The following is a 26,517-nucleotide window of genomic DNA, read 5'->3' as shown; positions in this document are numbered from 1 at the left end:
CATGGTGATACTTTTATAGCTATAAAAAATTTATAACTACAAAAATTTCAAATCAATCTTACTTTGGAATTATGCTGTGTCAGAGAATGAACTTTGAGCTTTCTATCCTCTTTGTTATGGTTTCTATTGCTGTGAAGAGATACCGTGACCACAGCAACTCTTATAAAGGAAAACATTTCTTTGCAGCTGGTTTACAGGTCAGAGGTTTAGTTCACTATCATCATGGTGGGAAACAAGGCAGCACTGAGGGCAGACATGGTGCTAGAGAAGGAGCCAAGAGTTCTACATCTGGATTGGCAGGCAGCAGGAAGAGAGAGTGACACTGGGCCAGGCTTGAGCTCAAAGTCCACCCCCAGTGACACACTTCCTCCAAAAATACGTACTGACCCCAGCAAGGCCACATGTCATAATACTTTCAAAGAATGCCACTGCCTATGAACCTATGGGGGCTGGTCTCATTCAAACCACCACAACTACTTGGATCATAGCTTGTTCAAGAGCCTTCATTTAAGGCTTCCAACATACAAAACAAAACAAAACAAAAAAACCACTGCGATCTCCAGGTTCATCATATTGTTTAGTACAGGTAGGCCTCCACCTATGCAAAGGGTATGGATGGTGTCCAGGCCTCTGACTTATTTACCAGCAGCCATTTTTTTTCAAGCTAGGATATGCACTATCTCAAGGCTAGAAGTTGGGATAAACATTCCTTTATCCCAAACCCAGCAATCCAGCCAGGCATAAGGACACTGTGAGGCAAGTGTATTAATATAATACCTCATTGCTTGACTCTGATGCCCAATGTGGCATGTATGCTTTTGAAAAACAAGTGCTCAGACACCTCAGCTTGTTCCTAGCCTGGTGATGACAGCAACTTGAACTGAAAGCCAAGTAGAAGGAAAAAAAGACTCACTGTGAGCTCTTTATGAGTAGAGCAGCAAGGAAAGTGAGCAGTTCAGGGCACAAAATAAACACAGCAGCTATGTGCAGCGGTGACTCAGGTGGGCCCTGCCCAAAGGATGTCTATGGAATTTCCCATCTGTCTGTGTTCCCGAAGAAACAGGAGTCAATGGGACATGTGAACATCCCATGCAATGACCTTCCTGTACTAGCCTCTCATGAAGGATGAGGAAGTCCTGAAGACATCCCATCACTAAGGGCTGTTATGACAATGATGGGTTCCTCAGGAGCCACCCACAGTGAGCAAGCTGTCCTTGGACTCTCCCAGGCCTGGAAGACTGGAAGCTTATGATGGCTTTTACATGATTGCTTTATAGTCTCCTGAGTGTTCACAGTCTTTAAATGCTGTCCCACACGTGTCTACTGATTCAGGAGATACTTTAGATACAGCAAAAGCAAGAAGCAGATCCAGGAAGGACTGGATTCTGGAGGTATGCTGCTCTGTGTGCTGTGATGCAGAACTGAGAATCAAGGGACCACCTACCTCTCTTGGACACAGATCTCCCCCTCTATCCCTAAGAATGTAGGGGTGTAGACGGAGTGGTCTCTGTACACCCAGGTGATTGGCAGCCAGAGGCAGTGCTGCTGCTCTTCATGGACAAGTGATATTTCAACTTCCCTGCAGAGATCAGCCTCCTCACCTCTGGTTCTCAGTTGAGTTTTCATCTCTGGGTCATTTCTGTCACGAATACCAACTGAATTCATCCCCTAATTATCTGAGCCCATTTTTCCATTTGCCTCCTCTCATAAAACTTTTGGAAAAGCCAACACAAGCTTTGTGAACCACAAAACACCAGGCATTTTAAAGAGCTTTAAACAATACATATTTAAGCAGACCCTCCTGAGAGTTGTCCTGTAGCATGTGGGCAGTGGCTTTGATCAGTACAGAGCAGATACTACTGATCTACAGCCCACCTGGACAAGTAGGTACAGAACTAACCTTGGGCTTGCTCCAGAACCAGGCCCTCCCCACAAGGGCAGGCAAACATGTTCAGTTTGCTGTGTGGCTGTGAACTACAGAGCTGATCTTCTTGGATCCCCTGATTAAATTCATGCTGCCCAAACGGACTGAGAGGAAAGGCTTGTATCAAAGCCTCTTGCATTAGTGAGCAAGCTGCTCTGGCCACCTAGCAGAGCTCATAGTGGGAGGGAGAGTCTGGTTCTAGTTCAGTGAGACAGATGAGAGTGACTTGACTGGCCAGGGCTGGCTCAAGCCCCACTGAAAAGAAATGCCAGGGACAGAGTGATAGCCTGGGTAACCCCTAGGTGGGCCTCTTCTACTGGAAGTCCAGGCCACATGGCTAGCATGCTCCTGAGTTCTGCACAATTTATGTCCTGGACAAAGAGAAGAACTGGGTAACAGCCCATAGTACTGATGAACAGAGCAGAAGACACCATGCAAGCTCTCTCTCTTAGATAGGGCATTTGCTCCAGTGTGAAATCCCATATACCACATGCACCCTCCCTGCTCAGCAGCAGAAATAAACTGCCCCAGCTGACCCCAGGGCTGAAGAGAATACAGGGATGCTACACTAGGGCATGTGCTGCTGAGCTAGCTCTTCCATAGTTAGGAAGAGCCTCAGCATTTCCCACTTGCAGTGTTTGCTATGAGCTGGGGAGTGCCTGCCCTCTCACACCACAAAGAGCTAAGGATGCTAAAGACAAAGAGCCCCACCCCCACCCAGGAATGCAGCTCTGAATAGGCCAAGCAGAAAGAACTGCAAGTCTGACTGGAGAACTGACTCCATCTCCCACACTCTGGAGTGACTGTCACCTTCATTGCAGCCACCTGAACAGTACCTGTGATACCTGGCCGTGAGCCAAGGCCACAGCAGCTGTCTCATGGGGCAGGTTTACCACTGCCTGAGTCACAGTGTAAACACTACCTGCCATCTTCAGGGAAGATCTGACACTGAGCCTGTGACAACATCAAGGAATTTAGTGCTAGGATCTTCCCAGTCTGTCCACTCCCTGACCCTACCCCACCCCACCTAGATGACAGCTCCTGTATCTGACCACCCTCCCATATTCACCACCTCTCACCTGAGTTCAGACTCCCCCTTAATCACTGTTTTCACACAGCAAGCTCAAAATCAAAGGACTGGCTCCTGGGATTCAAATCTCCACTCCTTTGTGATCCCCAGAACCGGCAGTCAGTGGCTCAGGTTCTAAGTATATGGTCCAGGCTGACCTCAGGAGTCATTCTTAACATGGGCTCTGGGGCCCACGTCATATGGCCTGGGCAACAGCAATGTCCCCAGTGTCCTGACTTCCATGAGGCAACCATTCCCAAGGCTAGTGCTGACATAGCCCTGGGTGCTGGGACACTCTGCTAGGATGCATGAAAACACTTTTCAGGACAGAAAAGAATCCTAAACACCAGGATCCTTGGGATACACCTGCAGTGGGGTGAGGCTGGAAGGGGTGTCAGATGAGAGAAGGAGAAATGGAGAAGAGAGACAAAAGGGCATGTGAATGACAGCCTGAGCTAGGAAACTTGAACTTGAAGGAAAGATTTGCTACCATTCATGATTTCAGAGGTCAACTGGCTCCATAGTCTGCCAAGTAAGGCAGGCTCTAATGGCGGTGGGAGCTTGTAGAAGAGGTGGGTGCTTGCCTTGTGACAGCCAGGAAGGAGATTCGGAAAGGACCAGGTACAACACATAGTCCTAAGGACTCATTTCTCTCCCAGCACCTGCTGAAATAAAGATTGGGAATCAGTGCTTGCCATGCACACATGAGAAGCTGGGTCCAGACCTCCAGAGCCCATGTCAAAAAGCCAGACACAGTAGCATGCGCTTGTAACCCCCTGTGCTGGGGACATGGAGACAGGGTGATCCCTAAGGCTTGCTGGCCAATGACTCAAGCTGAATCAGTGAGCTCCAGGCTCACCAAGAGATTCTGTGTTCAAAAAGGGGGGGGAGGGACATGGAAAGTGTCTGAGAAAGACACCTGGCTTCGACCTCTGGTCTCCACACGCATGTCCATACACAAAAGAAAACAGAATGACTTCATGATCAAGAGACTAGATCCCTGATGAAGCTAATGTTTGGTTCTCCCAGGGCCTCAGTTTCTGCAGTGAGACAGTTGGGCTGATTCACTCCCAGGTCTCAGATAACTGTTTAAGTTTTTCCAACTTAATTTGAATCCATCCAGTTTCAATTCTGCTTAATATCACACAAGACCAATTCTTCTTATTCATTGCAAAAACCTGTCACAGCCTTTTCATAATATGCTGTCAGCTTTCTTCTCCCTCTCATCACTGAAGACAAATTATGCCTTATTTCCGCCTTTACTTCACCCCATCTTACAAGTTTGCTGCCGAGACAGATGGCCCCTCCATCAAGGAGCACGCCTCCCTCGAAGCCTGTGCTCATCTGCTTCCTTGATTTATGGGGGAAATCAAGCAAATCAGTTGCCACCCATGCTAGCCCAGCTAGGTACCAGTGTCTCTCATGTCCCCTATACACCAATTTGCTTTTCCACAATGGACCTAGAATGGATCTCTGAGGCTTGACTCTCAAAGCTTTCCTTCAGCTGCCTGGTTGCTCTGGGCTTAAAATCTGCTGCCATCCGCTGAGCCTCTTTCCCTGACTGACCCTGAAGGCTGTACTTTTCATCTCAGAGTGGAGACTGTGAAGAGTTGGGCTTTGCTGTTTGTAGGACTTACTATCCATCTTCCTCCTGCCATTCTGCATAGCAGTGTCCTCTGTGGAGTGTCAACACTGATGGGAGTGGCCAGCCAAGTGTAGGAAGCCTCTATAGCCTGCCACGGATGGTCTCTGGCTGGGTTCCTAGCCTGGACTAGGTGCACCTGTTGGATCCCCAACTAGTGAAAAATACCTTAGAAATCAACTTACAAAGAGGAAAGCCTTTCAAGGTTACATTCCACAGTCACTTGGTCCCATTGCTTTAGGCCTGTGGCAAGGAAGACCATCATGACAGGAACCTGTGGTGAAGGAAATGGGTCCCCTCACAGCAGTCAAGAAGCAAAAAGAGAAGAAGCAATAGTTTCAGAATCCCACTGAAGGACATGCTCCCAATGACCTCACTTCCCCCTCTAAGCCACACCTCCTGAAGAAGCCATCCCCTCCAGATGTTACCTCAAGCTGAAGGCTAAGTCTTCTACATGTAGGCCTTTGAGGAACATTCCAGATCACAACTCCCACCACCAAGCCCAACTCTCTTACTTGTACCTGCCCCACTTGGTGAAGGACACTAGATTTTCTAGGCTTCCCTGGGCACATAATATGGTTCCTTTAGTCTCTACAGCATCAGCCACCTTCTGAAGATATAACTATGTAACTATGTCTCTCTAGCTGTTAGCAAGAGAGGTTTTCCACCAATGACTCTGAGTATCCCAGAACTTTATCTTCTAGACTTGCAGGCTTCAGAAGTTGAGAGGTAGAAGCAATCAGTAAGCAGATGGAGAAGTGAGACCAGGGACATTTGACCGCAGGCTTCTCAAGGTCTCCTAGAGATAGGCTACGGCTAGATCATTCTAGATCCCCTGCTGGTGAAGAGCACCCCTAAAACCTACACAATGCTCTTCAGGTATCATGAGAACCCAGTGCCTCTGCTGGTACGCATGTAAATATAAATGAGAGTCAACGCAACTTCTCAAGCCTGCCATTCAGCAGGAATCTACTCCCCAGCACGATAAAGATTGCAGGTACATTCTCACAGCATAGTTCACAGTGACAGATGTCCCCATGCTCCTGTACTCTTACTGAAAGCACCCATGTGCCCTTCTCTTGGCCCCAGATTGCTGCAGGACTCCTGCCATCACTGTTATTTTTCATGGTTCTGAAAACTTAGCTGACAAAGTGACAAAGCAAAGCTCTCACCTCCCTGGATGGATAACATATGCAGAAGTCCATGTCACTGCCCATTAACAGGGTCCTCAAAATGGAAGTCCTACCAGGGTGGGGGCTGCTCTTAATGCCCCACATGGAACTAGTGTCACCGTGAGAATTTCAAGCTCACACCCTGAGGAGACCTTCAAGTTCCTGTTCTCTCTCAACCCAGCCTCTATACCGCTACAAGCAGAGACCCGAAGGAGCCTCCATGAGGCTAAGGGACACATGTAAGAGAGAGGAGCATCCTCTTTAGACAGATACTCATTAACAGTTGGCACAGCCACCACCAGTCACCAGCCACAAGGCCTTGCTTAACTCCATTACCCAGTGAAGCCTCTGATAAATGATGGTGAGACCAGCAGAAAGCCGCCCTGCAGAGCACAGCCTTACAAATGTATGAATGAAGTGGTGGGGGCCTTGTAAGAAGTGAGCTTTGGGCAGCAATAGCCCAACAGTATTTAAACAACATACTGTCCTTTTTTCTAAATCATTCAGTGTTGTGATGGTGGTGGTGGTGAAGATTCTCATACCACATGTTTCCTCTGTACCATGCCCTGTGGTGGATCTATTTAAAAGCTAAATGAGGGCTGGGGAAAGTGCTTGCTGCACAAGCATGAGGTCTAGAGTTTGATCCCCCAGAAGCCACATAAAGGGTTGTTATATGGGCCTGTAATCCCCATTCTGGGGATCATAGATAACAGACATACAGGTTTGCTGGCCAGACAGCCTAGATGAGTCAATGAGCCCCATGTAATGAGAGACCTTGTCTCAAAACCAAGATGGATGGCTCCTTAGGAGTGACTTGGCCTTCACATATCTGCACATCACTAACTGTAATACACACACACACACACACAGAGAGAGAGAGAGAGAGAGAGAGAAAGAGAGAGAGAGAGAGAGAGAGAGAGAGAGAGAGAGAGCTTAAATGGGTGTAAAGCTGTAACCCTGTGAATTAAGTAAAGTTATTGTCCTTATTTGCTAATGAGGAAGTGGAGACCTTAAGAGGTAATTTGCTGAAGCTTGCAGGGCTGACAGGTAGATAAGTTTCCACTGTGTGGATTCAGCAGGACAGCCATGCTGAGTTGTAACCCTGTGATTGCCCCAGGTAACTTGCAATGGGTTTTATCCACATAGCTTCCCAGCACATTCTAAACAGATTAAAGTCACTTGAATATGGAGACCTACAATGGGTCCCCAGCACCAAGAATGTACTTGCTCATGTCAGGTTAAGGTAAACCAGGGACACTCCAGTTTAGATAAGGTCATCTTTGTCCTAATCAATATATATATATATATATATATATATATATATATATATATATATCTTTTTCTGACCCCATTCCAGGGTAATGCTCCTGCCATAAATAGCACTCCATAATGCTGGCCATCTTGCACTACTGTGTTCAGATTGTTCTGGACACTAGTGTACTGACTCCAGTTTCTAGAACTATCATAACTACGTGCACAGCTTCTCTCTCCCCTCATGCCCCATCTTCCTGCACTCTGTAACTCTTCCCCTGGAATCCACACAGGATGGTGGGGGCCGGGACACAAACATGTCTGTTGGGTGTTTTCTAGCAGATTACATTTCCTCACATTTATACCTAGAAGGCCAACTCCTAGAGAACAGTAGGTTAAGACCTCTTTTCCAAAGGGTCCTAAACCATGCTGACACACCCTGGATACCTGAGCATGTACACTCCAGCTCCTCACAGTAGCCTTGTTGAGGAGACAGCACCTCACTTTCATGTCTGAGCTGTCATGTCCTGTCAGCTGATGTGGAAATGGAGTCATTCAATGTCATAAAGGTTTCAACTAGAATGGCCTCTTGCTAGACAGACTTCTCCCCCATTTACTCTGACACCCCTTTCCCATTTCTCAGGTACAATGATCCCTAGTCCCCTCAAACTAAAGATCCTATTTCCCTGTCTTTTGTGTGTCCCAGCTACAGTCCTAAGGACACGCCCACCCTGACAGCTGTTTCCACCCAGAAGAGCAGCTTTTAGACTGTGCCTCCTGGGGAAAGGAATGGCTCTCAGGAATGACTGCATCATGATGCCTCAGGGAGAGACCACAGCTGGTTTGAAATCCCTGGAAGGGAGGGATGGGGTCATGGAATGAACCACAAAGGCCTCATTTGATTCACACAAGCCACAGCAAGCAGCGATGACCAGCACCAGAAATATTGACAGTGGCACCCTGGGTATCAGTCTGACTTTAACCAGTACCAAGACTGGGAGTGGGTGGTCCAGGATCGGTCCAGGTATTTAGGTGGTCCAATTGGAGCAACCCAGGAACAGGATGGAGATTTTGAGGTCTAATTGGACTGAAGGTATGGAATTCTGGATCTGATCACTATTACATAACTTGAAAGGTACCTACCTTATTTGCTCCAAGCACTCTATCACTTTAATATCAGTGAAACTGACTTTGTAGGTGCCATTTTGGGAATTGATTATGGTAACATGTGTGAAACCTTAGAAGATGATCAGCACACAATAAGGAAATATATATATATATATATATATATATATATATATATATATATATATTTCAAATGAAGATGATACCCATGCTAGACATCCAGTGAAAAGGGTATGTGTGCCTGTACTGATGCAGCTTCTCATAGAGTGGCAGTTTGAATGTAATTGGCCCCATAATCTCACAGGATGTGGGTAATATTAGGAGGTGTGGCTTTGTTGCAGTGGCTACAGCTTTGCTTGAGGAAGTTTGTCACTGTGGGAGGTGGGCTCTGAGGTTTCCTATGCTCAGATTACCACCCAGTGTGTTAGTTGATTTCCTGTTGCCTGCAAGATGTAGGACTCTCAGCTACTCCTCCAGCACCATGCCTGCCCGCATGCTGCTATGCTCCCCTCCATGAAGACAATGGACTAAACCTCTGAAACTGTAAGTGAGCCCCCTCAACTAAATGTTTTCCTTTAAAAGAGCTGCCATGGTCATGGTGTCTCTTCACAGCAATAGAAACCCTAAGACACATGGCTATGACCAATTCCTGAGAGAAACAGCTTGAAGGGGGAAAGACAGTTTCAAAGGTCTCATTCTATGGTTATCTGGCTCCACTGATGCAGACCTGAGGTGAAGCTAAACACCATGGCAGGGAGCAGCCCCTAGTGGTGCACAGGAAGCAGAGAAAGAAACCGGAAGAGATCTGGGAACAATACTTTTAGGAGGCACATTCCCCAGGGCCCTGTTTCTTCCAACCAGGCCCTACCTCCTACAGCTCTGCCTCCTCCCAAAAATAGTGTCATCAGCTGGGGACCAAATGTTCAACACTTGAGCTTGTGGGGGACAGTTCATCAGAGGGTCATACCCTGTTCTGAGCCTTGGTACAGGGACATATTTACTGATGTTCATGACAGGTGCTGATGGGGAAATGGAGGCCCAGAAGGATAAAGAGCATCTAATCACATTTATGAAGTGGGCTTGACTGGCTCCAGGATGCACCGTCTTTCCCAGCATGCCTCATACTTCTCCAAAGTACTACATTGGTAAAGCACACAGTGCTGGCGATGCCCTTCATTAGTTTGTTGTCACTGTGGGAGTGACTACAAAAGTACAGCTGCCTGGGAGTAAATTCTCAATCTCTCAGTGCTAGAATTCCTGGTGGTTTTGTTTGTTCCTTTGTTTGTTTGCACTTCCCCAATTCACCCCAATAAACATATTTGATTTGATAAGCAGGAGGCATGCTGTTTAAAGTATGCTTATGCTAATCTGTGGTGCCAGGAGTGGTTAGGCACTGCACAGGAGCCATGGTCTCCAGGCAATATTTGGAAATCGTATAGCCAGCTTAAAGCACTGTCGATATTATGCTTCATTCCCCCCAAGACCAGCACCATGGCAGCACAGTCCATCCTCAAATCCCTCAGCCTATTTCATATATTCCATCCTAGTACCTATTTCATTATGTTGCCAAGAATGACCCTGATCTTCTAATCCTCCTGCCTCTACTCCCAGGTGCTGGGATGACAAGCATGTGTTATCAGGCATGGTTTATTCAGTGGGGGAAGGGAGAGCAAACCCAGGGGCCCCCTACAGACTTGGTAATCACTCTACCAATTGAGCTACACATCCAAGCTTGCCATTAGGTTTCTAAAGTGAATTTTGATGGAGACCCATGGCTCTAGTTCTTGACCCTGCTCAGGGACGGAGTGGCTTTATGTATAGCTCTCCCATCAAGCAGGAGCCCTAGGCTTCCCAGAACTCCCAACCCCCGCTGTGAAGGAAAGCCAGAGTGTGTGTTAGCTGGAAGCATTAGTCTAATTACACAGCCCTGCAAGGCCATGGCCTCCTCATCCATCATCCGTCAGGACTATTCACCACTTGGGTTGACATAAGTTCCCCAGGGACCAAGTGGCTACTGGTACCCAGGTTCCAGCTGAGGCTAAATCTCACCAGACTCACTTCATCTCCCTTGTCTTTTGCTTACAGTGGATGAGCTGGGTCCAAGCACCGTCTCTCAGATGGAAAGAGAGAAAATTCCAAATTGCACTCATAAATGTGCTTCACGAATGTGAGCACGGAGCATCTGAAGATTTAGTTACTCACAGGGAGCTTATTCAGTGGGCAAAGAAGTCAGGGAACACACACTGGAGGCTAAATCAAATGTGACACTTTCACCTTGGAGAGGGAGACAGTGGCTCAGAGAGGACTGCCTTCCATATGTGGAGGAGATTTGAATCTGAGGGCTCTCAGAATGTGAGAGCCTAACATACACTGAGCCTGTGCCAGGCCCTGACTAACTATGAGCTAGACATATCTTCTATCTGTCTTTTCCTATACATTGGCCCTAGATCCATCTGTTCTCTGGGTACAGGAGGCCAACCAGGCAGAATGATCGCAATGGTTGGCCCTAGGCATAGTATGACCAGGGCTTCCTTGGCCTCTGGTTTGGTTCATCTAATGGGAAACACAATGAGGAACCTGGAGAGAGGAGAGAAGTTTCTAGAATTCACTTTTCATCCAACATAAACAGGCTTGGCAGCACTTGAGCACTAAATTTCATATCCAAGAATAGCTCTCTACTCACATTCTGAGAGCCCTCAGATTCAAAATGGAGAGACCCCTACTGAACCTTAACAGCAACAACAATAAATGAAGCCAGGAGTGCTGGAAGTGGGGATCACACATGCAGGCCTGCTATCAGGAACTATCACAGAGACCTTACCAGATCCGTAGCCCTATGTAAGGAATAGGTCTGCAAGGATGTCTGCCCAGATAGTCTGTCATAAGTCTGCTGCCTCTCTAAACTGAACCTTGGATCCCCTTTTCTTAGTGCTGGGGAATCAGGTGAGGGTTGTGAGACAGAAAGGGACGCCTCCTCCATTGCCTCCATTGCCTCTTAAATCTACACAGTTGACAATGGTGCACATGTTCCCATTGCCATGATCATTCGCAAAGTTGGGCTTTCCCCTGTGGAGATGCTGTTTACTGCTGGTATCAACAGCTTCTAATCTTAGGGGACACCTAAGGAGTTGGTGCATGTGGTCACTGTGTTCTAACAGAGTGGGACATCTGGAGAATGGGGTACAGCTCAGAGGCTGAAGACATGCTTAGTCCTTAGAAATATGAATCTGGACCAGAGGCAAAGTCTAGGGTAGATGGAGAAGGGTAGGACCCCAACCACATCACTGAGACACAGCAGTGAGACCCAATGTGCAAAGCACAGGGCAGCGACCTGGTTTCTTCCACAGATAAAGCATGAAAATAAAAAGAAAGGAGGGAAAATTGTGTATTAAAATATATAAAAGGCCATTTTGTGGGCAGGTGGATGATGTGGAGATGGATGTGTGGATGGACAGATGGTTTGATGGATGGACGGATGGATGGATGGATGGATGGATGGGTAGATGGGTAGGAGGTAGATTGGGGTGGGTGTGTGGATGAATGAATGAATGAATGAATGATAGGGTGGATAGATAGATGGATAGGTGAATAGACAGATGGATGGATTGATGGAAAGACAGATAGATGATCAAATTGTGGCAAGTCTATCCAGGTGAAGCATATTCAGCCTTTAAAAGGAAGAAAAGTGTGGCACTCTATTGTACACACTCACTTCATGACACTGTACAAAGTCTAACAAAGCTAGGCACAAAAGGATGAATCCCATAGGGTTCACCAATAGGAAGGGCCTAGTCACTGTCAGAATGTAGACTGGTGATTACCAAGGCAGGTGGATGGTTCATGGTCACAGGGACAGAGCTTCATTTTGGGAAGATGGAAGTGTTTTTGAGATGGAGGAGATGGTCACACAGTGGGTGACCACACTCCTATATAACAAGGTAAGTTTGTCTTACATAGATCTACCTCAAAAAAGACATGCCAATCAGCTATGGTGTGGCCTTGGTTAGATTCAATTTCAAGTAAACCGTAAAAAGTTGCCAATATAATTTGTAAAATAATTAGAAAATTGAACCAATTGAATGTTAGATAAAATTAAAGAGTTATCATTTACTTGCAACGTGATGATAGAACAGTGTTTGGAATGTTTGTGAACTGAATGATGTATGTCTAGTCCCACTTCCGAATAATATGGGTAGGAGGAGCAAAGGGTTGGGGTCCTGATGAAGGAGACTGCTCTCCAGCTGATCTTGGTTGAAGCACATTGGAACCTTTTACTATTTTCTCTGATTTTATAAATTTTTGACATTTTCCATACTAAAATGTTTTCCAAAATGAGGTTAAACTTCCTTTCCCTCCTGACAGAGGATCTTGCTATGTGGCCTCAAACTTATAGAGCTCTCTCTGCCTCTACCCAAAAAGTGTGGAGGTACACAATCATCCCTGGCTTGGAAATCGGTTTTAAGTCAGCCCCATTCTTCCTCCACTGTCTGCAGCCTCTAGCACTCAGAGCTTGATCTCTTGTCATCCCAGGCCATGGCCTTCCTTCTGCTCACAGGGCAGGAAGAAGGATGTTTTGGACCCCAGATGCTCCCTGCCCTCCTACGGTTCCCTCTTCCACCCAAAATATATTCCCTTGCCTTCTCACTACTGCCAAGAAGAGCATCCGTGGCAGTGTTGACCATCATTATGTTTTTGGAGGATTCCTGAGAGCCCTGTCTGTGCCGAGCCCAATGACCATGGCTCCCAGTCCATGCGCCTTGGCACACTGACCATACATTTCAACCATGGCATGGATATGGCACTTTAGATCCTAAGAGTGTGATTCACTCTTCCCCACAGGACATTTGAAAACTGTCACACAAAGCCCAGAGTAACACATGCACTTTATCCTAACCTCTTCTGCAAGGGCCTCCTGTGTGGCTGAGTCCTGCTCACCTCTCCATCACCACACTCTAGAGTTTCCTGTGCCTGGGTTATAAAGATCACACTGCCAGAGTTACATAGAGGAAAGAATGCTGCAGCTCTTCCAGGCTTGAGTCCTCTTAGTGTGGCAAAGACTGGTTCACTTCTTCCTATCATGCTGAGAGCAGACACCCCCAACCCATAGGCCAGAACATTGAGACCCTGGAGATATGCAAGGGTCAGAACTGGAATCCAAATCATGGGGTGAGGGTTAGGTGCACTTAGCTCTAAGCCATTTGCTTCTTAGAGTAGGCAGGGAAAGTATGATAGGCTTCACCTGAGTTAGGAATGCTTCATGGCATATCATGAAGCATTTCACCAGGATGTGTCAGTACGGATGATGGAAGATGATGTCACTATGGAGGTGTTTTGCCAGGTAGAAGCCAGGCCTCCAAGAGCTGCAACTGAAAGCTACAGCTGGCTATCCTAGGTTAAGGTGAGCACAAGGCTCTGTCCTCAGGGCACATGCTCCACCTGTGTTTTGTGGGTTGTCTGCCCAGATCCTTGCACCTTGTGATTTTACACCAGGCTTCCTGCCTCCAAACAGAAACAGGAACTGAGCACAGTGCTAGATGGAACTGACATTTCAAGTCCCCACAGGCCTGGCCCTGAAGCCAACCACTTCTTCTGTTATCAGATGATCATCCTTCAGGGCTCAGCGAAGGCCACCCACTCTCTCCAACTCTTTATCACCCGTCTCCAATGGCCATCTCACACTTCTCAGTATCCCTTTCCCCCTAACTGTGAGCCCAGCAGATAGAAGCAGGACAGCTATTGCTGAGAAGCAAATACGTATTTATTATGTGAAAACTGACAGAAGAAATGGAGTCACTTCTGCCACAATCATAAAAACCAAAAGTAATTGAAGCCAGAGGTGATGTAACCAAAGCCAGAGGTGATGAGAGAGGAGATTTTGCCACACACACACTTGGTGCCAAGAACTATTGTAGGGCCTACTGGAGGTGCAACCATGGACAGAGGCCATCATGGTACTGTAGATTCACACCTGCCCATTTTGTACAGCACCAGGATAGGAATGGGCCATGGTCTCTATAATGGCAGCTTACTGTATCAACATCTCTGTACTATCTTCACTTTCCTTTTACAAATTTCTCCTTACCTCAGCCTCCTTTGACATACATTTTTCCACACAGTGCTCAGCTAACCCCAGAGAAACTATCACCTTTGGAGAGAGCCTATGTCATTAGGAGTTGACTGCTAGCCTCCTTCTCCTGATATATCCTTGTGACAGAAAACTGTATGTCCCACAGCTAGGTGTGACAGTATAGGGTTACAGCACCCCATGTTTTCTCTGGAAACACCTTACCCTGGGGAGATAAGGAAGGAACTTAGTTCCTATGACTGCCCCCACTTTGATACCTCCCGATTCCTAGTGGCACCCCACCCAACACACACACATTTCCAGGGTGTAACACAGTGTACACTTTCACCAGGAGGCTACTCCTGTATTTTCATGGGAAGCTTCCTACCCTATAGTCTCACCCTGTGTCCCATATGCTTATGCTATTGGATCACAGTTTACACATTGTCTGCCTGGAAGGCCAGGAGGAGGAGCTGGCAGGAGACTTAGGAGACCTAGCTCCAGTTCTCCCTGACCTCCCAGATCCACAGGAAGATGAATGAAGCCACAGGGAGAGAAACCGCACTCAACACAGCTATTCTTTGGCCACATAAGCAAAGCCAGGTCTCCCCATGGGCTTGTATCATGGTAGGGGGGAACACATTTACCTCACTGGCTTTGGCTAGGCTCCCTGGGAAGTCCTCCATGTGGCTTGCTGATAACTGACTGAAAAATTACTTTCTACTTCAGTGGCAGGGCTAGTCTGGTTGCTGGCCTCTCCAGAGGCCTAGGCAGAGGGGTGGCTGCCTCCAGCTCCTGGAGGCAAAGCTCCTGCCTGACCTTCAACATCCTTGACTCAAAAGTCCTGCTCTGGCCTCTGATAACATATATTGGACCAAGGGTGTGGCAGAGCCCCCCTTGTGCCTTTCAAAGCTCTGCAGCCTGGGAGAAAGTCAGAGTCTGCCAGCATCCACTGCCACAGTGCTCAGAAATCAAGACACAAAGCAGTCCCAATTTGAGACCTCAGTGTACCCTGGGGGTGCTTATGGAACTTTCTGGATTACAAGTATTTTGCATTTAGTACACAGTCACCATGGTGAGCAGCAGGGACTATGCTGGAGTAACCTATCTGAATGGCCTCTCATCAAGGCCCAGAACATGAGCACAGGCTGGAAGTTGCTGAGGTGACAGATAATGCCTCATGTCTTAGCTTTGCAGGGCCATTTTGGAGACCAGAGGTGGCGTCACCCCAACAGAATGAGTTGAACCCTTACCTGTACCTCAGGTAAACATCCTTTCTCCATCACATCCTTGATGTTCCGACTCATGATGTTAATGATGCATTTCCAAGACAAAGGGACAGGAGGAGCAGAAGAGGGGTCACCAAGTCAACATCCTCACCCAGCTCTGCAGGGTACTTCACCATCAAAAATGATAGCTAGCAAGCCAAATGGGATCTCACATTAACTAGTAACTTTATTTATTTTAGGGATGAGGTCTTGCTAGCCTAAGCTGACCTGGAACTTGATATGTAGACCAGGTTGAACTTGAACTCATAAAGATCAGCCTGTCTCTGCTTCCCTAGTTCTAGGATTAAAGGTGTGCACCAGTATATCCACTTTAACAGCTAAATTTAAGCAAACAATTGTAAAATGATCACACAACAGTGCTCTCCTATCTGGAGGGAGGCTCTAATGGGGTGCTCAGGGTCCCCAATTCAAGAGGAAGAACATCTTTCATATGTCTTTCCTAGCACTACAACAGAAGACAGTGGTCTTCTACCTAGGTACCTTGACAGCCAGACGATTGAATGAGATGTGGGCCCATTGGCAGCTTCTCAAGGACATACCTCTAGGAGGTTCCATCTCCCAAGCCCCTAGGCAAGACAAGTGGCCACAGTTCTGTGAGTTTTGCTTGCATTTTAGTGGCTCCCATTTATCCGGTAAGTGAAACCTACCAACTCCTAGATCCACACTATGCTTGCTTTCATGAGATACTGATATTGGGGAAGGCAAGAAAAGGGCAAATGGGAATTCTCTGTTCATTCTCTTTCAAACTGAAAACCAAAGTGCACTAAAACTAAGCTCCCAGGCTCCTCCTACATCTTGAGGTGCCTGGGCTTCATTATCTTTGTCCATGTTCTCCCTTCCAGGAGTAGGGCAGGGAGCTCTGACCTTCCCTTCAATAGGGGAAAAGACACATGATTGAAGAACCCAGAACAAGGCCTGGATTTTGAGGTTCAAGAACCACAGGGCAGCCTGCCATGCGTCATCCTGAAGAGTGACTGTGCAGCTGCCTAAGACACCGTGGTCTAGTCCTTTCTAGGTTTGCACGCAGAAAATCCTTCTGTTGCCACCTTCGTATCTACCAAAGCAGAACTGAGTCTTCAAGGGGCATCAGCATGTTCCCAGCTTCACCCACAACCACAAGCCTTTAAGCCAAAGACAAAGGCACAACCCGCTCACTGAGGGCTGAGAGCAAAACCGATTTCTTAAAGTGCTCTCAGAAGGCTCTGCTTCAAATATTTATGGAGGCTGTGAAGTGGCCCCAGAGAGCCAGTGGCCCTGTCAACTTCATGGCTGCTACAGTGATTTATTGGCTTGGGAATTGCTGCCGGCACTCTGCCTGAGTACTTGGTGCAAAGCCAGCCTTCTCCAGGAGTTGCAGAGTGGCAAGAGACCGCTGGCTAGGAGGGAAGGGTGGCAGATTTTGCCTTTGACCCTCAGACATTGTGGGAAAAGCTCTGGATCCCCACTACTGGGCTCTGTCCAGAATCTAGGCTGAGCCCAAAGATAGGGACAGCTGGAGAAGAGATAACAAAAGAATGTCTCTGTGTCCCCTGATTATGGGGCTGCAAACCACACCTCTTATTCAAGGAAGATAGGACAATGACAATTCTTACCAAGCACTTACTGTGCTGGCATCAAACGCCTTACCACGTGCTCACTTCCTTCTATGACAGTTCTAAGAGGATATCATCACCAAGTCACAGTCAAGGAAATTGAGATGGGGGCCAGTTGTGTTGTCACACCTTGCACTGGGCAAGTGCTGACATGCAAGCACTGGGCTGGTGGCAGAGTGGAAAGGCTTTTGTTCTCAATGGCAGGAGAACATGCCCTTCACACTGAAAGGCCCTGTGTCTCCTGCATGGTAGCCTCATGCCAGCGTCTCCATGGCCCTCCAAGGTGCACCACATCCCCTGCACCAGATCCTCCCCATAAGCTTGCCTCAAGGCTCTGCACAATGGGACAGGCCAAGCAGTTTTGATGACCCCAGACATCTTATGAAACTAATATGTTTTATCCTCTACCCTGTCTATAAGCTCTCCATCAACCACTCCTGGGCATAAGACAATCCATATCAGCATCTCACCTCTGAAGACAAGTTCCCTTCCAGAACTCACAGGATGGTCCAGCTACAGAAGTACAGCAGCAGGAAGATCGTTTGCCTCTCCAGCACCCCCCTACATGTGGGTGAGTCTGCCTTCCAGTCTGACCAGCAGACTAGAGCCATCCCTCCATCCCCCAGGGATGGGACAGGGAGCATCCACAGAGATATACTGTCAGTGATGTCAGTCTGAGCCTCCTGGGTGAGCCTGAGCCATCTGCCTCTTCAACCTCCTGCTTTTCCTCATAGGCAAAGTAGGTATGATACTGCTATGGGGTCACTGTGAGGATGGCTACTCCATGTGGGACTCCTCCTTCCTTCACAGTCTCTATTCTGCTTCTGCCCTGTGCTCCAGCCTGGGAGCTCACTCCTATGAACACCTACCTAGCTTGCAATTGCTCTCTCTGCTCCAGAGACACACAACAAGGCTACTGTTGCCTGTAGACATACAAAAGCTACTGTTGCCTGTGAATGCCTCCAGGTTGGAGAGGTCACTTGTGATAGGTCAGAGCAAGGTGAGTCACAGGTGTTTTTCCCAAGGACATGATAAAAACTGTGAAGACACTCTTCTTTCTAGACATGGAACCTGCATTGGTAACTGGCAGTGAAGCCACCAGGCAGAAAGTTGACGAAGGCCACTGAGCAAAGCCAACACTTTTGAATGCCTCTCCTGAGCTAAACACTAACAAATAAATACTTCATAATGTGGGGTCATCAAATGGTCCTACAACCCTGATATGCAAATGTATTGTCTTCATGCTTAAGATAAAATTTAATAGAAGTGCTGAGGAAGGTAAGAAGTCACAAGACTCAAAGGTGGAAAATAATAAATCTTATGCTGAGATGCAGTGAGGGAGAGCTGTTTTCTCTGCTCTTCTCTTGTTTGGTGAGACCTATAGGTTCCCTGAAAACACAGGGTGCTGCCACCCTGGCTTTCCTTCTTTAATACAGCATCAGGTGACGCCACTCCCATTTTATGCAGACGGAAACTAACACACAAACTATGAGGGGCTTTGCCCAGTATCACACTGATTTAACAAGGACAGGGCTGAGCTTTGAACTCAGGCCAGCCAGGCCCCAATTTAACAAGTTAAATGGTTGTCTGGAGCCAGTGGAGTGTCCAGTGAAAACTGATTCAGATGCTTCATAGTAGAAGCAACTAGAAAATCTGGACAAAGGGTAAAAAAAAATAAAATAAAAATGTCATCTAGGATCTGCAATGGACCAACGCTTGAGGCTTTGTGGGAATAAAATTGACAGGGGTGTATGCCCAGGAAGTCCAGTGGGTGTCAATGGGCTTCCCCCTAGTGCCAGTCTATGGGAGCTGTGAAGGCATGATGCTGGACAGGGTTCTCATAGACTGTGGTACACCAGGAACCATGGGAGAGGACTTGGAGGACCCTGCAGGTTTTTGTAATCAGAAGTAAGTGTGATCCAGATGGCAGGCAGAGCTGCTCTGGCAGGTCATCTTTGAATCAGCCCCGGATGAGGAAGGCACCAGCCAGGCCAGCCCATCAGAGCAAAGGAATAAGGAACAGGGATCAGCAGAGGCCCATGTCTCCCCACATGAGGGCTGGCACTCAATACATATAACAAGGCTTCACCAGAAACAAAGAATGAAAAGCAGATACTAGACACTGGGTTACATTTTAGCTCTTAAACTGGTGGGCTTTATTGGCATTGTCGTGTGTGAGTGTGCGTGTGCGTGTGCGTGTGCGTGTGCGTGTGCGTGTGCGTGTGCGTGTGCGTGTGCGTGTGTGTGTGTGTGTGTGTGTGTGTGTGTGTGTACAAGCATGCATATCTGTGAGTGCATTCCACTTTCAATCAATTTCAGAAATGAGGTGAAGGTGTGTGCTTACCTTTGGGGAATTAGGTGGAGCTGTCTTCGATGCCCACTCAGCCCCTGGAAGGGACCATGACTCCACACCCCACAGGCTTTGAAGGATACTGTCTGTTTCAGAATTAAGCAGGTACTCCTGAGCTGGAAGAGAGAATTCTCAGTCAGGCCTCAGGCCAGGCATCCATCTATAAAACCGACAGGTCCTCAACTGTACCATAATGTTTCCACTCCCTTGCTATCCACGATGCTCCCTACTGCCCGTCTCCAAAGGCTCTCTTGGTGCCTTTGAATTCTCCTAGCACCACACTAAGTAATGGCATCATCATGGTCTTGGGGTACTGCAGACCACTGCCCATCTCCCTAATTCCCTGCTAGTTGACAGCCCCTCCAGGGTGGGGCTATCTCCCCTCATGTTCCCTCTGCTAGATCCCACACTTTGCATACACCTCCTGCAGGGGGTACCAGGCAGCCTCCAGGAGCCTAGTATAAAGAGCCCTGTTAATCACAAGCATTTCCTTCTTCCACAGATGAGAAGGCTGAGCTCAGAGAAGGCAGATTGCTAGAAATCAGTGGCAGAGCGGGAGCAGTTAGGATGCAAAGCTCTCCAGCTGTGGAAACAGGTGCTAGCTCAGGCTAGAGGGGTAGAAATGAGGGTACAGAGAGCACCCCAAGCTAACAAGGGTCTTTCTTCTCATGTATTGACATCCTTCTAAGCACCAGGAATGATACAGGATCATCATATTATCCTCCTTTCAGAAGTAGTCTGTGGCTCAGAGAGGCTGATTAACTTATCCACAGCTGCGCAGCTGGGAAGAACAGAGTCTAGTAGAAGAGCCCTGGAGAAAACAGATCTAGAGAGTACTAGGTCCTTCTAATTACAATGTCAACAAGTCCTCAGAACCCCTGCCCAGCCCTACATCTGTAAACCAGCCCCACACTGCTAGTAAGTGGCACTTATGGACTTAGGGCCCAAGGAGAGAAGAGTCTATTTGGTCACCAGCCCCTTAATTTCTCTATTACATTAAAGACAACAGGACAACAACAACAAATCACTCATGTCCCTGTCTCTGAGCAACCACAGTTAATATTTAGTTCATCTCTTAGTCTGCCTTGCTGACCACAAGTGGATTTGTGTGCATGACACAATTGACAGTATTAAACACCCTGTGTCCTACCATCTTTGAATTTAAGGCAATATCATCACATTGCCCTATGACATGACATTCTCCACCACCTTAGTGGCTGTATTACATTCCAGACAGGACATGCATTAACTCCCAACACTGAGATCAGTGGATGGACACCTGTCCCCTGACTTATTCCTAATATGATGTGGGAATCACTTATATGAGATGAATGTTCAAAGTTGGGGAATGGATATAATGGTTCATAATGAAGAACAGAGAGGAGGGATTTGAGATTCTTCTTTCTTTCCAGTGTGTTCTGAGGTGGGGCTGAGCAGCAGAAAGGAGAGGGAGAAATAGGAAGTGCCCTTAATGATATAAACTCAACACTGGGCAGTTTGCACCCGGCTAACCCAGCCCTGACTTTTGGTGAACATACAGAAATGTTTCTGGCAGGTGCACTGACCTCTTCCTCTGGCAGTCGTCCCCTTGGAGCCCACATCCAGGTGGCAGACTGTCTGGAAGAAAAGACAGTTCAGTGGGCATACTGTGTAGAGCAGGATGTGAAGGTCCCCAGAGGACAAAAGTGAGGCTAGCTGCCCCGTGCAGCTGAGCTCAGTCCGTGCTGGAAGTAGGCATGGTGATGTGTCATCCATACTCCTTCCTCAGCCACCTTACAGGTGACCCGGGCCAAGTTTGTTCAAGGGTACCACACAACACACTAGGGACAATTCAGTTTCCTTCACCTCCCCGCAGAGACAGCAAAAAGTGTCTTTTCAAAATAAATTAAGAGTAAAGGAGTTGGAGCATCTGGTACTGCCAGGGGCCACTGATTCATCACCCAGAGAATGAGGAGACCTTGAGCCCAAGGCCACCTCCTGTATTATTGCAATGATCACTTACATCTGTAGGCAGCAGGGAGGCTTCAGGAACTCGGTCTACCCAGCAGCCCAATCGGTTAAGAAGAGCCGTCTATTACATCTTCAAGGCAGGTTGCAGTCTAGATCATGCATGTGGGGCAGAGCCCTTTTGCAGTGGCCCTGTGACATCTCTTCTCCCCCATCTTTATCATGATGCTCCAGGTACCAGCACAGCTCTGCATCATGCCTGAGAGCTCTACTCTCAGTGTGAATGTCAAGACCTAATTCAAATGTCCCCACCCCTGGATCATCCTCCCTCCTACCGTAGTTCAGCCTCCTGCCTTGCTACATGCCCTGACCAGGATCTGGGTGACAACTGGGCTCTGTGACAGATTGCAGAATGGACTGACCAAGACATTATAGTAACCAAAGGCCTGGACTTTACTTAGCTGTCGTCTGGTCACAACCCATTCCTGCCCACCTTTCAGGAACCTTGTGCTCCAGGCGTGTGATGCCCGATCTACTGCTGTGCTTAGATGTGGGTAGATGCCCCTGTCCTGATTTCACTGTCATTGATGTGACGGGTACATTGGTAAAAAGCAACAGGGGGAAGAAAGGTTTATTTCATCTTACAATCCCAAATTACAGTCCATCAGCTTGGAGAAATCAAGACAGGAACTCAGGAGCTACTAATGTGGCATCCCCAGTTGTGAGCCAAGAGAATAAATGCATGCTTGCTTGCTCTCAGCTAGACTTCTCCTCTCTTCTACTATTCAAAACAGCTGCGTGTGCATGCCCTTGTGTCTTTGTAGTGAGCACTGCCAAGGCCCTGACTTTCCCAAGAAATTGAGGAAGGGGTCCCACTGGGAGACAACACATGGCCAGCATGTGTTGTTCTGAGGAAGCTGCACACCAGAGAGGTGAGGTAATGGCAGGGCACCAACAGTGCAAGTGCACTGGACTGGGCCCCACAACCATGCACCAGACAGAATGACTGACTAAGGACGGGCTCCACCCCTCTCCCAAATCCCAGCCAGAAAAGGCAACAGAGGTGCAACTCCACCATTGCAATGATGGAAAGTGGAAGAGTGATAGGCCACACCCCTCTTCTGGGGAGAGAGGGTACCAAACAGTCTCCACCCCTTGTCCAAGGCCTTAACACTGGGCTCTTGGGGCTCTGGTATTATTAGGGCCCTCCTTCAGGAAGGGGGATGTGGGGAAGACTGAGTGAATGAATCTGTGGAGTGGCAGCCTGGATGGCAGGACAGGCACATGACCATATATAAAACACGATGGCCTGCCTGGGTGGGAACACCGTGTCCCATTCCCATATTCTTTGTTTCCAAGGAAAGGCAGGTGGGCACCTCAGGGCTTGAATTCTCCAGAGATGTTTCCAGAAGGTTTCTGTCAGAAACACTCCATCTCCCTACTTGCCAGCCTGAAGCTGTGCACAACCTAGCACAAGCTCATCGGCAACTCCTTAGCCACCAGGCAGCCCTCTCGGCTGTCAGCCAAAGCCCAAAGGCCTCCATCAGGACTGCCATCTGTGTTCCCTGAAGGAACAGCTAGTGTCCATAAAACCAAGTGCTCTGGACCAGCTTCCAGTCCAGTTGCCAGCGAGAAGAGCTGCCACCACCACCACTGAAAAGCTCAGTGTCCCTCTCTAGCCACTCCTTGGCCACCAGGGTTGTCATGGCTCAGAACATACTGCAGGAGGAAAAGAAGGCTACACAGAGCATAGCCAGCTCCTCAGACCGCAGTCTAGGGGACTCTTCTAGAGGACTCTTGGGGGCTTGTTTCTATGGAGTTGCTGGGATCCTGCACCAACACGTCACCCTCCAGTTCCTGGAAGCTAATGAAGCCAGGGCAAACACCATGGATTCCAGTCAGCCTCTCTGTCTGCATGCCTGCTCTCATGATCTGCCCAGGAGTTAGGAAAAGCATCCTTGGAATACTTTTAGTCTTCACAACACACCACAGCAGTTTTCACTCCTTATGCTAGAAGAGACCCACACATTGAAGATGGGCTTTCCCTTGACAAGAGGGACTTCCTTAGTGGGTGGCAGACCCAACCTGTGACCAGCAACTACTACATCAGCAGGACTTCTGAACATTCTGCCCTCAGTTTCTTATTTTGTTGGCCTTCAGCAGATCTTCACACCTGCCCATCTCTGTGGTGGTCATTGCTGGGGCTGTGTTGTGTGCAGACTCCCACAGTCAGCTTCAAGCTCCCCCCGCCCCACAAACACACTGCAGCCTGGAACACATTAACACCCACTCCCCATCCCATACCCCCATCTCACATCCCCACCCCCATCCCATCCCACAACCCCATTTTTCTTCAGCTCCCACATGGCCTTCTGACAACAGATGGTAATTGACCAACATATGAATACATTAATGAATTTGCCTCTCTGATAACAGCAGGGGAAATGTGCCAACTTTCTTGGTGTACTCACCCTAGAGTATGCCAGGCCATAAACTAGGTCTGCTCTTCATAGGTAATTGATTATGCTCTGATTAACACATTAGCCCCTTTGACTTTAGCTATTGGAAATCAGTCTATCCCACCCCCGTCTTCATGTTGTAATCAATACCTCCTTGCTTTAGTCCTGCCTTGCTCACTTCAATTATTAGGCACCAACTGTGTCCCAGAGACTGTCTTAATGACTTCAGCTAGAGTCTATACTCTCTCTCTCTCCTTTCTATAGCCACAGAAACAGAGGAGCACTAGACATGGCATCTGGTGTTCTGGGTTTGAACTCTGGCCCTGCATCAAGTTTCTACACCTTTGGCGGCCCCATGGCCTCCAGTTTCCACCTCCTCAGCTGCATGACAATTTGGACTAGAGACACCTGCAGGCTGTGAGGGGCTGAGAAGGTCAATCCCTATATAGCCAGGAGCAACCCTAAAACTATCTTCCCAGAAAACAGGTGTGTTTACCTCCTGAGCTACATCCACCGCATACCATCAGTAGCCTAGCTAGTCTCAGAGGCAGATAGGGCTCAAACCAAGGAATAGGGCCTCCTGTGTGGGGGCAGACACAGCTGACACCCATGGGTGCCTCAGACTGAGGCAAGCAGAGCCCTGGGAGCCTTCTATCTGGGTCAGAAAAATTAGTACCCAGCACCACCACCCCCACCATCAGCAGGACTTCTGAACATTCTGCCCTCAGTTTCTTATTTTGTTGGCCTTCAGCACATCTTCACACATTGTGTTCATTATCTTTGTGAGCATGGTGCTGGGCATAGCTCCCAGGGTCTCATCCATGCCAGGCAAGCACTCTACCCACCCAGTTAGATATCCAGCTGGCCCCTGATCTTGTGTTTCAAGAAGTGTTCCCTGAGCAGATTCTATGCCAGACAATGGGGAGACAGAAAGCTGGGGAGAGTCTCTGGCCTCACAGAGGGGTATCAACCTCTGTTCTCAAACACACAGGAAGGCTCTTTTGTGAGTACACTATATCATGCATACCCATGTGCAGTGGAAGGCAGAAGGGTGTGAGGGGGGTTGTGGTCATTGGGTTTTAGACCAGTTACTGGAGATGGGCACCTGGAATTGTGCTCTGAAGGCTTGGCAGAAGGCTGCCAGTGGACCAAACATCCTAGCAGAGGGGGCTATGTGTATAGAGCTCACGAAGCATGGGTGACAAGAATATCTGGTGACATGACATGGTAGTGCTTATGTGACACATAAGGACTTCAGAGGCAAAGGATCCCCGGCACTTTTTAAAGCACACAGAACACAGGTGCCGCCTAGAGAAGAAACCAGAGTGTCTTGGTCGATAGTCAAGACAGCACAGGCGCTGTGGGGGGGATCCACTCATGGTCCCGACAAGCAGGGACAGGGTTGTCCATGGCAACTTACCTCTGGAGCTCCTGGGGTCAGGAAGGTGTCAGTATACTCAGCCAGTGCCACATCATCAAGCATCTTCTGTGCCAGCTCAGAGAGCAGGTGGTTCTTGGGCTCTTGTCTCGGCAGCTCCTGCACTAGTTGCTCAATTAGGCAGTTCCTCTCCTGGCATTTGTGGACCAGGGAAGCCAGCTTGGCCTGGAATGTGTGGTGTTTGGTATAGGCTGAGCTGGTGCCCAAAGTAGTGCCCCATTGCTGGCATGATTCCCTCACTCACACCAGGACCTCAGGGTGGCGTGCTAATAGGCTCCAGGCTCACAGCAATAGGGAGGCAAGAATACAGACTCAGGCTCTCCTGTGATATAGTGCCACTGTGCTCCTCTCCACATCTCAACCTGCCACACTACATACAGTGCACTGTGGGGGGACCAGGACCCACCCGCAGAGTCCTGCCTTTTCGTTTCACTTCAAACTGATAAAGCACAAAGTCCTGGAGCTTTCCTTCAGATGAGAACTTAGTGGAGGGCACTCTCATGGTCCTGACTTTGTGGGATTCATTGCACTGTCCTGGCTATGGTGTCCCAGATGACATCTCCAAGTCTCATCAGGAATTCTTAAAGTCTCTATTTTACAAACACAAAGACAGACAAGGAGCTATGGGAGAGGACGCAGTTCATATGTCTGATATAACAGCTGAGGGAACTGAGTCCACAGCAGAAGGCAGGAATTGGGTTCTGGGTGTCTCGGCATTTGGCTGCTGCTTAATCAAGGCTCCTCCTTGTCCACCACACAGATACCAGGACCTCGGGGTAAACCTCTGCCTCTTCCTCAAAGCAGACAGACCCAGATGAAATGTCACCTTATCCTGATAGCAAAAAGCATGTGGAACAACAAGGGCCATTCCTGGGTGTGCCCCAAACATAAATATAAAAGGATAGATGGAGGACCTTCCTAAGGAAACATGTACTGGATTGTATGCAGTAATGGGAAAGGGGAGAAGACAGGAGGAGAGGAGAGAGAGGAAAAGACGAGAAGAGGAAGATGTGGGGGTGGGGTGGGAATGTGAGCACCAAGTGGTGGTCTCCAAACCCTTATATATTCTAGGTTACACCAAGGAGAAGGTGGAACACAACAGGGGTGGGGTCAGGACACACGCCATAGGATGATCTGTAACATATGATAAGCCAGATGAAGAAGATGTATGGCGTGTTGTTCATGTGGGGACCTG

General features: G+C 48.2%; 1 protein-coding gene across 1 annotated transcript in view; it reads right to left on the bottom strand.

The window, feature by feature from the left end:
- Nucleotides 1–16,808: 16,808 nt before the first annotated feature.
- CUNH4orf50 (chromosome unknown C4orf50 homolog) overlaps nucleotides 16,809–26,517 on the bottom strand; it is a 40,411-nt gene continuing 30,702 nt past the window's right edge. Inside the window, exons 8-10 of the mRNA XM_035453028.1 lie at nucleotides 25,305–25,487; nucleotides 21,044–21,095; nucleotides 16,809–16,912 (exon numbers count right to left, since the gene is read on the bottom strand). Of these exons, the coding sequence (XP_035308919.1) occupies nucleotides 16,809–16,912; nucleotides 21,044–21,095; nucleotides 25,305–25,487 (339 nt within the window). The remainder of the gene's footprint in view (nucleotides 16,913–21,043; nucleotides 21,096–25,304; nucleotides 25,488–26,517) is intronic.

This window comes from Cricetulus griseus, assembly GCF_003668045.3.
Source record: "Cricetulus griseus strain 17A/GY chromosome 1 unlocalized genomic scaffold, alternate assembly CriGri-PICRH-1.0 chr1_1, whole genome shotgun sequence".
In the NCBI taxonomy this organism is placed as follows: Eukaryota; Metazoa; Chordata; class Mammalia; order Rodentia; family Cricetidae; genus Cricetulus; species Cricetulus griseus.
Note: the sequence above shows the minus strand (reverse complement) of the source record. Positions and strands in the feature narration are given on the sequence as shown.